Source organism: Elephas maximus, chromosome 3 (assembly GCF_024166365.1).
Source record: "Elephas maximus indicus isolate mEleMax1 chromosome 3, mEleMax1 primary haplotype, whole genome shotgun sequence".
Classification (NCBI taxonomy): domain Eukaryota; kingdom Metazoa; phylum Chordata; class Mammalia; order Proboscidea; family Elephantidae; genus Elephas; species Elephas maximus.
Genome location: NC_064821.1, coordinates 37416488 through 37427524, shown reverse-complemented (window position 1 = coordinate 37427524; position 11037 = coordinate 37416488). Strand labels below are relative to the sequence as shown.

At 51.7% G+C, this 11037-nt stretch overlaps 1 protein-coding gene across 1 annotated transcript; it reads right to left on the bottom strand.

Annotated features, from left to right (window-relative positions):
• Positions 1-5365: 5365 nt before the first annotated feature.
• On the bottom strand, positions 5366-10992 carry GTPBP3 (GTP binding protein 3, mitochondrial). Its single transcript, XM_049877362.1, has 9 exons — positions 9777-10992; positions 9186-9433; positions 8991-9077; positions 8688-8890; positions 8447-8519; positions 8213-8356; positions 7895-8060; positions 7341-7619; positions 5366-7160 (listed from the first exon to the last, which is right to left on the bottom strand). The coding sequence occupies exons 1-9, from the start codon at positions 10253-10255 to the stop codon at positions 6935-6937; spliced, it is 1905 nt and encodes a 634-aa protein (XP_049733319.1). The 5' UTR covers positions 10256-10992; the 3' UTR covers positions 5366-6934.
• Positions 10993-11037: the final 45 nt, after the last annotated feature.

The window sequence follows — 11037 nt, the reverse complement described above, 5'->3', positions numbered from 1 at the left end:
CCAGAGTCCCCTCCTCTAGGCAGCCGCCCAGGTTTAGCCCTAGTCCCGTTGGGGCAGGAGGTGTTTGAGTCTGACTCTGAACGTTCTTTGGAGGCCAAATGGGGTCTGCGCGTTGAAAAGGGAGCACCTGGCCTGCCAGCCCCCTCCCTGACCCTTCATTTAGCTGCTGGGTGAGGTTCGGACTCTTTGGGGATTTCCTGTGACCTCTATAAATAACCCCCTGGCTGCTTCCCACAAACCGCCTCACCCTTCTTGGAAAAAAGGAACTGTAGCCAAGGACCTAGGTCCAGCAGCCTCCTGCCAAGGCAGCGGGGGCAGGGGGAAAAGCACTGGTCAGCTTGCCCGGAAGTGCATCCCCCTCCCCACCCAGACCCTGATGCCGCTCACCCCTCCTTGGGAGCCCTCCCAGACCCTCCCCACTCTGAGGACGTATGGACACCCACCCCCATTTGATTCACGGTTTTGCTTTTTTTCCCTGGGCCTCAGTTTATTTTTCTGCTAGTGGACATCATAGTAATATCCAAGGACTCACCTCACGGAGGGACCTTTCCTTCTAAGAACACCCGTCCCCCGCCAGCTGTTAAACAAGTACACAAATCAACAAAGAGTGATAAAACACAAAAAAAATCTGTGAAAAAAGGGGGTCGGTCCCCTCTAGTGGGATGTTGGGGAATTATGGACACCTCCGGAAGACCCCCTTCATCCCCGTCCTGGACACGTCCAGCCTCTGCTCATGCGCCCCCTGAAACCTGAGAGCTTGTATCTCCCACAACACGGGGTGGTAATTCTAGCCCTTGACCTGGTGAGTGACTGTTTCCGTATCTATTTCTTGAGGGACGTTAACCCACCAGACATCTCACCAGGTAGACGAGAGCGCGCAGGCGCTTTGATGAAGAGCTGCCACGCACCGCCTTTGCGAGGACAAGGCGCCCTCTGCTGGTTGGTCGCCGCCACATCGTGCCCCTGCCCACTCCCAAAAAAGAGAAACACACTGTCCTCGAGTGGATTCCGACTCATAGGGACCCTACACGACAGGGTAGAACTGCCGCATAGGGTTTCCAAAGCTGTAAATCTTTATGGTAGCAGACTGCCACATCTTTCTCCCACAGAGGGGCTGGTGAGTTCTAACCTCTGACCTTTTTGGTTAGCAGCATAGCCCTTTAACCACTGTGCCACAGGGCTCCATTCATATCCCCCAGAATTCTCAGAATCAAACCAATGCTGCATTATCAGGTCCCCCACCCCCACTGCTCTTTACTCCTCGGCTTCGTCCGCTCTTCTCTCCCTCTCATTCCAACTACATGACTGCTTCACTCTGTCTTGAACATACCAGGCCTGCTCCCACTTCAGGGCCTTTGCACGTGCTGTGACCCTGAATAGTTCAACCTTTGCCTCCAGCTGTCCTGGACGTTTAACTCCTCGATTAAAGACTCACTGGGCCTTTATGCTGTGCTTTCCGACTAAAATACCCTTTTCTTGCCTGGAAAACTCCTCTTCTTCCTGCAAAGCCCAACTCCAGAGACCCCTCCTCCAGGCAACCTCCCAGGTTTAGCCCTTGCACCCTCTGGAGCTAGAGGTATCTGAGTCTGGCTCTGATTCCCCCAGCCTGGGAGGTTCTCCCAAGCCTCCTCCATCTGGCTTGCTTCTTCTCACCATCAGATCTCAGTGCACGCGCCACCTCTGCCGGGCAGCCTATCCTGAAGTCCCCTGCCGAGGTCAAGTTTCATCTTGAGCTCACGCAGCAGCCACCAGGCTTCACTGTAGCATCTGTTCTGTAACAAGGGCAAGGACCCCACTGGTCTCCAGCACCCTGAACACTGCCTGCCACACAGCAGGTCCTCAATGAACTCAAATTTGAAATTAAACAGACCTGTAGTCAAACCTCAAAACCAGGGGACCTCCAGCAAACAATTTTACTTCTCTGAGCCTTAGCTTCCTCATCTGTAAAACTGAAACAAAATACCCACTTTATTGTGCTGCTATGGATTCAGTAAAACAATGTGTACAATCCTGGCATACACTAACTGCTTGGTAAAAATTCACTGAGTGAGTGAGTGAATAAAGAGTAAGCGTGGAAAGGGAGTGCGCACCTGGGGTTTGCAAGTGGCTTTGAAGATGCAAGTTTCAAAAATAACACTAAACATCAGCCTGTTTAAATGCAAGGGCTAGAGAGAAGGTAGCAAGGGCAATTTTATCTTTTTGCTCTTAACTATGTCAATCTAATTAAAATTCCCTGTATCTACAACGTGGCCTTTTAATTAACAAAAGGCATTTCAGCGTGGTTTGTGTATGATATCAAATAAAGAATATTTAACACTTCTCCCATTTTATACATTATCTATAAAGTCAGATGCTTTTCAAAGTCAGCATGATGACATACAGTAGCAAGTTGAACTTTGCTTTTAAATTCTTTACTATCTAAGACTAAATTGTAATTTAGGGTCATCTTTAAACAGATATTCAAAAACACATAAAACTGCTGAATTACTGCATGTGTAACGGTGCTTTTACCACTCATTAGAAGGATTAAGGTAGCAGAGAGAGATTATCAGCACACATTTGTACAAAACAAGATTACGATTTTTTGGGAAAAAAAAAACTACTAAAAAAGAAATAACACTGAAAAAAGAAAAATAAGTGTTGACGAAGATGTGGAGAAACCGGAACCCCCATGCATTGCTGGTGGGAGTGTAAAATGGTGCAGCCGCTGAGAAAGACAGTTTGGCAGTTCCTCAAAAAGTTGATCATGCAGTTACCATATGATCCAGCAATCCTAAGTATCTACTCAGAAGTGAAGAAAGAAATAAAAACGGAAACCTGTACACCAACGTTCATGGCAGCACTTTTTACAATAGCCAGAAGGCGGAAACCATCCAAGTGTCCATCAGCAAATGAACAGATAAAATGGTGTCCGTCCATATAACGGCATACTACTCAGCCATGACGAGAAGCGAAGCACTCATACAGGCTACGATATAACTGAACCTTGAAAACCTCATGCTGAGAGAAAACTCAGTCACAAAAGGGCAAATATTGTATGATCGCATTTATATGAAGTATCTAGAAAAAGCAAATGCATAGAGACCAAAGTTTATTAGTGATTATTGGGGGCTGGAGGAAAGGGGGATTGGGGAGTTGCTTAAAGGGCTGCGGTGCAGTGAATTCCTTAATAAGGTCTTTCTAGCCATAGTCTTTGTGACACCCACACAATGACTGTGTGGGCTACGCAAATATGGTGTATGAATCTGTGATAGTTATGTGTCAGCTCGGCTAGGCCATGATTTTCAGCAGTTTGGCAGTTGTATAATGATGTAGTCATCCTCCATTTTGTAATCTGATGTAATTATCTTCTATTTTGTAATGTTATAAATCCTAGTCTCTATGTCTGTGGTTATGGTAACATTTGGGAGTGAGTTGCCCATTATGTTAATGAGGCAGGATTAGGGCTGGATGTATCTTGAGTCACAGTCCTACTGCCTACCCTTACTCAAGTCATGCCCTTATTTGAGTCATACCTTTTATCTTACAAGAGATAAAAGGAGAAGCCAGGGGGAAGGGAAGGCCCACTATCATCAAGAAGAGCTAGGAGTGGAGCATGTCCTGTGGACCCGGGATCCCTGTGCAGAGAAACTCCTAGACCCAGGAGACAGAGCTGTAACATCAGAGACAGCACAAGATGGCAGCAAATGCAACAGAACCAGCAGCAGAACCAGGGGTCCGACGTGAGATGGAGCAGCTACAGTAGGCGTGCTGACCCTCAGAGCAAGAGGGCTGAGTGCCTTTGAGCTAGGTTTACTGGTGGAGTAGGGTTCTGTGAAGTGTCTGTGGCCTACCACGAGGAGACTGGTCAGTTCATGGCCCTGGTGGGAGGGCTATGCCTTGAAATTGTTTGTCAATTTGGCTGGGCCATGATTCTCACTGTATGTGATCATTCCCATGATCTAATCTGCTGTGAGTAGCCAGTTGAAAGGGAGTTTCCTTGGGGGTGTGGACTGCATGTGAATATAAGCAGACATGCTGGCTTTTTTGCTCACTCTGGATCCTATGGCTGTCTCCTGTTTGTCTGACCTCCAGTTCTTGGGACTTGAGCTATCTGCTTATCTGCCAAATTTGGGATTCGTTGATCTTCACGGCCTGTGAGCAAGAGCTCTGCTCTCCGTCCGGTCGATCCTGGGTTCACCAGCCCCTGTGGCTATGTGAATCAAAAAAAGCCTCTATCCTGATCCACAGACTTGGGACACTCAAGCCTCTACAAACGTGTGAGCCGTTCCCTTGATATAAATCTCTCTCTATATATTTATACGCTTTACTGGTTTTGCTTCTCTAGAGAACCCAGCCTAAGACAGGTTCCCCCTGGGCACTTATTGGTGGAACTAAAGAGATTTGTAACACTTGCCCTGTTAGCAGGGCAGTGGCAGGGTGGAGGGCCAGAAAGGCCTGCCTGCAGGCATGGCTAAGAAGAGGCTGTCCTGATTGAAGAACTGTATCCTATGTTGTTTCTGACCCTTAATTATAACCTGCTACTTCCCTAATAAACCCCATAATTGCAAGTACAGTAGTCCCTCCTTATCTCCAGAGGATATGTTCTAAGACCCCCAGTGGATGCCTATATGTACTATGTTTTTTCCTGAACATACATGCGTATAATAAAGTTTAACTTATAAATTAGGCACAGTAAGAGATTAACAATAATAGAATGACTATAATATACAGTAATAAAAATTATGGAAATGTGGTCTTTCACTCAAAATCATAGTGTACTGTATGCACCATTCTTCTTATAATGTGAGATGAAAAAATGCCTATGTTTCGAGATTAATGATGTAGGCATTGTGACAGCATTAGGTTACTATTGACCTTCTGATGGTACCGCTAAAGAAGGATCCTCAAGCCATGATGTTGACGGTTGGGGATACTAGATAGAAGGGTTTTTTTTTTTTTCCAAAACCTTTTGGAAGAACATCATAATCAGAAGTTTATGGACTGTGCTTGACTGCAATAACTGAAACCACGGAAAGCAAAACCACGGGTAAGAGGAGACTACTATATTTCCTGAGTTGTGTGTGGCCATTGCAACAAATTATGGAACCTAGCTTTAGCAGAGAAGTAGAGAGTACCATGGGAGGGACAGTTGGTGTCAGAATTGGTAAAAAGGTTGGACGGTGGCGGTGTCTGACCTCAGCCTCATAGAAACCAGCTTTGGGCTGTTGATTTTGATTCTCCTTCCCCCTCATGAAGTTAGAGTAGGTCAGACACCTCCGCCAGGCCATCTTTACAGGGGCACTGAGTCTTAGTTTGGTGTGATGGAAAACCTTTGGAAATAATGGTGGCAGCTGTACAACAGGTTGACTGTAGTTAACGTCACTGAAGTGTACACATAAAATGGCTAAAATGGCAAGTTTTTGTTATATATATTTTATCACAATAAAAAATAAGAATTTTTTTAAGTTTGAAAAGAAATGGCTATTTGTACAGTAATAAACACTCTCATTATATAACACAAGACAAATATTTGAAAGGTGCATTCACAAATGTGTAAATGTGCAGAGAAAGTTCTGGAAAAACATATTACGCTGTGACCCCTGGAAAGGAGATGAGGGAGTTTTCCATGTTTAAACATTTCAGCATCACCTGAGTTTTTTACTGTGGTGAAATGAGTTCCTTTACGGGGCCTTTTACCTTAGTTCTTTGGAAATAGTTTGATAGATTTTTCCCCTAAGCCCTAAGGAGTTACCTTTGCCCTAGTTTTCTACCCCAGAGGGTTTGTTACTTTGTTCAGGTTGATTGACATTTCCTGGGCAAGCTGTGAACAGGGATGGTTTGATACTTTTTGTCTGGTCCTGGGCTACCGCCTGCCCTGTGATTGGTATGCACCTTGCAGGGATTGGTCAATATACTATGCAAATGAAGGATCTATGGCCTACCAAGAGGGGGCGGTGGGAGGGCTATGCCTTGAAATTGATGAGGAGCTGAATTCCACGGAACCAACCTCACAGAGGGTGATGGAAGAAACCTGCGACTAGGAATGCAGCTAAGAGAACTGAACAAAACTCTACACTGGCTATGAGCTGGGTCACTGAACCAGTGGAGAAGCTGACAGCAGGGAGGCCTATCCTAAGGGGGCGTGCATAGCAGAAAGAAGGGCCTGCTTGCTTGCATGGCCAAGAGGAGCTGAGAGAGCTGTCCTGTACCGAAGAAGGGAGGGATATGCTCTCCAATTCAGGGGAGACTTCCAGACCTTGCCTGCATGTTTCCTGACCCTGAGTTGTACCCTGTTGATCCTAAATTGTACCCTGTTGCTTCCTTAATAAGTCATTTAACTGTAAGTAAGGTCTGTGAGTTCTCTGTGGCCATTGCAATGGATTATCAAACCCAGAAGAGAAGGAGAGAGGGCTGGCTGGTGTCAGAATTGGTAAAAAGTTTGGAGTGGAGGTATGTCTCACCTCTACCTCACAGGGATCAACTTTGGGCTGATCCTGGTCATTACTCCCGTGAAGTTACACAGGTTCTGATGCTACTCCCACTGTTTTATATTTACATTCCTTTGGAATTTGCAAAATAAATTAAAAACTACAAAGCAAACAAAATCCTGAGATCCGCCCCGCCACAATCCCAACTCTCCATTCCTACTCCCCCAGTGTCTCGCACTCAAAAGGGACTTCTGTTCAGCCCCACTCCAGGGCCCAAATGCCCAGCTAGTCTCTGCAAGGGAATCTGGCTGGCCACAACCTGGTTACCACTAGCAACATGGAACACTTTACCTATGAAGGCAGCTGTTTGCTTCCCTGTTTTGGTATCAAGCTCTTCCTCGGCTGAATGAGAATTCCACTTGTCTTAAGCTATTCCCAGACCGCTGAAGGCTTCTGGGCATCTGCCCAGCCAGGGTCTGAGCCTTGGTCTCCACCCTGTGGTGCCCATCAGGATTCACTGTCCCTCACTTGCCCACACAGAAGTCCCGGAAGATGACATCCAGGATCTCTTCAGTGCCCCCTCCCCCCGTGAGGCGGGCCAGGTGCCCTCGGGCGACCCGCAGCCCCTCGGCTGCCAAGGCCAAGTCTCTTGCCTCCTTGTAGTGGCCTAGGGCATCCAGGCAGGCCTGGAGGTGATGCTGGTGCCTTGCGCGTGTCAGAAGTGGTGGGCCTGTGGATGGGTCCCCACATCTAAAAGAGACAGAGAACATGGTCACTTTCAACTTTCTCAGCCAACCTTCCGGAGTGAAGGGTGGAGATGGTTGTACCCATGTCACAGACACACAAACTAAGTATGAGGCAAGTATGTGCCCAAAGCCAGTAGCTCAGCTCCTACTTAACTCCAGTCTGGAGTTAGGAGAGGGGACTCACAATGCAGCCAGCTCCTTCCTCAGGGCTTCCAGGAGGCTCTCCAGCCCCTCCCCAGTCAGGCAGGACAGTAGCAGGTGGGGAGGCAAGTCAGGACTGAGCCCTGGGCCCTCCGATGACAGTAGGTCCAATTTGTTCAGCACCAGCAGGAGGCGCTGGCTGCTCTCATTGGTGCTCTGGGTTGCTAAGTGAGCCACAACCGTGTCCAGGAAGTTGCAGCTGGAGGGGGAGGTCAGGTCAGAGGCATCCAGCACGGCCAGAATGAGGTCAGCCTGCTCTAGCCTGGGGGAGCAGGAAGAACCAACTTAGCATGAAGCCAGAGCAAAGCCCATTAGGTGACTGGGGCGGGGAGGGGGGAGGGGGCACAGTCTGAGGGGGCGGGGCAGAACATAAGAGGGAGGGGCAGGCAGGAACGAAGGCAGAACTTAAAGGGCTGCCTTCCCCAAACCACTGGAGTTCCCCACTTAAGAGAGTTTAGCAGTTTTCTCTAATTCAGGAAGAATGAAAAACGAACACAATACGGAGAAAAAGCAGAATAAGAGCCTGGCTCCACCCACCTCGCGCGGGCCCGTCTGACACCCTCCTGCTCCACAGGCCCCACACCCTCGCGCAGCCCTGCTGTGTCACTCAGCAGTGCCGGGAACCCGGCCAGGTCCACAGGGGTCTCCAGCACATCACGGGTGGTCCCTGGCTCAGGGGACACGATGGACACAGGCTTCCGGCCTGGGAAGGAGAGGAAGGAGAAGGGTAGAGCTGAGGGAGTCTGTTCTTTCCCCCATCCACCAGGTCTCTAGACAGAGCCTTGGTCCACCCTGCCCCCAGCTCTAGGCCCCGTCTCCCACACAGCACCAGCATCCAGCTTGGCTCCCACGCACTGAGCAAGTTCACCAGGCTACTCTTGCCGGCGTTGGGAGGTCCCGCAACCACCACGTGCGCCCCAGAACGGAGCCTCTGCCCTCGCCGTGCATCTCGGAGATGTGCACCCAGTGCGGCCTCCAGTCCCCTTACTGAGCTGTCCACTGGGGGGAGGCAGAGAGACAGAGTCAGGGGGGGCTCAGACGGCTGAGATGCCAGGGTGTCCCTAGCCCCCGCACTCTAGCAGGCCCTACCTCGCTCCAGGACGTCTTCCTCCAGGTTGTCATCTTCACTGAAGTCGATATAGGCCTCCACATGGGCCAGAGCCTGGGGGAGGGGGAGTGTGAGCACCCAGGGCCCCCCATCTTATCAGGCCACGTGACGTAAGGGGCCAGATTGGGGGCTGCAGGCAGGAGGCTCTCAGACAGGAGAGGGACAGGTGAGAACTCTCGCACAGAGAATGAGTGGAAGGGATACCCTGCCCCCTGCACTCGCCGTGGTGAGGGTCTCAGCCCAGTCGTGGCACAGGCGGCCCAGCTCCCCGTCCAGCTGCCGCAGGGCCTGCCGCCTCTGCGCCTCTGTCTCCGCGTGGATCAGATCTGCCAGGCCCTCTACCTCGGTCAGGCTCAGCTTCCCGCGGGCAAACGCCCGCCTGGTGAACTCACCCGCCTCTGCAGGCCGCAGCCCTGGCACACCACCTGCGTGAAGGCCCCAGTCCTCAGCCCCTGGGTTGGGAAGACATGCTCCACCCAGGCTTACAGGCAAGACTGGCCTCAAATCTGTTGCTGGCTTACTCACCCAGAGCCTGCAGAACTCCGCTTACCACCGCAAAGCCTCCGTGTACGTGGAACTCCGCGCAATCCTCGCCCGTGAAACTTTGGGGACCTAGATGAGAGACAGGGAGGAGTCCAGGGAGACCACAGCCTGAGCACACGCCCGAAGTGGGGACTCCAGACAATAGGAAGCTACAGGGGCTTCGGGAGCTGGTCTCACCTGGGAACCACAGCACCAGTGCACGGTCCAGCGGCTCCCCGGAGCGCGGGTCGCTGAGCAGGCGCAAGCTGGCGCTACGGGCCGGGGGCAGGTCCCGGCCCGCTGTGAGGCTCCGGAGGGCGGGTCCGCTGGCCGGGCCACTGGTCCGAATCACAGCGACGCCGCAGCGGCCTTGGCCGGAGCTCAGCGCGAAGATGGTGGCTCCAGAGCCGGGGGCCGGGACGCCGCTGCCGTGGCGCGAGCAGAGTCTGGGGCGGGAGAGGACAGGTCAGCGCGTCCTGGAGGCTGTGCCGCAGGGTGGCAGGCGAGTGGAAGACTCTAAGGCCCAGCTGGGGGCTCTGAGGCTCGGGGTGAACAGATTGGAGGGTCTAAGGCCAGAGTGTGACCCGACTGGGACCGACCCCAGAAAGTGACCCAGATGTGGGCTTTGCTGCAGGGGGTGGACAAATTGGGGCTTGGACGCCTGAGAAGGACGCTAATAGTAACTTTGCAGCAGGGAACTGGACCGCCAGACCCCAGGGGTGAGTTCAAGGTCCAAGCAGCACCCCCCTACTATCATACATTCTCCCTGGGGTTCCCCACCCGCCCCACCTGAGAAGCCCACGTGCTGCCCGGGCCTGCAAGGTCCACAACCCCCGCCACATGGATTCACAACCTGCGACCTTGCCTGGCCGCTCGCCGGGGCTCCTGGGAGGCAAGTACGGGCAGGAGGTCCCACCCCCTTCGTGGCGTGATTGGCCGAGCGCTGAGAGCCTCAGGACTACCGTTGGGCTCCTTCCATTGGGCTCCTTCGGAGACGTCCCGCCCACAGACTGCAGATTTTCATTCTTACTGGTTGGTTTGAGCCGCACGAGGGGCGGGGGAGGGTGTGCAGTGAAATGGCGTTCCCCAGCAACCAGAGACCTAGGTTTTAGGGTCCTAGCGCAGCCGTCATCCGACACAACGGAAATGAGGGCGGGAAGAAGGTGAGGGCACAGCACAAAGCAGTGGAAATGACAGCGAGACGAGGGTTCCTGTTTTCCCTCCGGCCACTCTAGCTTTAGACTAGGCAAGGACCTATTTGTGTTCATTTTCCTGCCCAAGAAAAGGGGGCCTACACCTCTCTGCAGAAATACTGGGTAGTGCAAACGGTAAATGAACTCGGCTGCTCACAGAAAGGTGGGAGGTTCCAGTCCACCCAGAGGCGCCTCAGAGGAAAGACCCAGCGATCTACTTAGGCAAGATCAGCCATTGAAAACCTTATGAGGCACAGCTCTACTCTGACACTCATGGGGTCGCGATCTACGCCACGGCAACCGATTTGGTTTTTACCTTTCTCTAAGGCCAGGTTAGGAGTCCTGGTGGTGCAGTGGTTAAAGCGCTCGGCTGCTAATCGAAAGATCGGCGGTTAGAACACACCAGCCGCTCGGCGGGACAAAGATGTGGCAGTCTGCTTCCGTAAAGATTTACAGCCTTGGAAACCCTATGGTGCAGTTCTACCCTGTCCCATAGGGTAGCTGTGAGTCGGAATTCAGTTGAGGGCAGTGGGTTTGGTTTTTGGTAAGGCCAGGCTGAGATCTGAAGCTCAGAGCATCTCACAACCCTAGCCCAGGGAATATCTTGCCTGAACTTCTGGGAAGAATTCTACTTGTTTTGCCCCAAACTCTCCAGCTTCCTCGCCCCTCCCAAGCCTTTCCTCCTGCAGTTCCCTCGGCTTCGGGCGTTCTTCTTTTGACAAACAGCCTCACGGCCTAATTCCAATGACTCCTCCTCCACGAAGCCCACCAGAGGTGCTTCAGCATAGCTCTCTCTGGGCTTCCCTGACCCTCTCTCTGTCCCAGTCCTAATCCCTCAGGGCTGTGGGTGTCCGGTT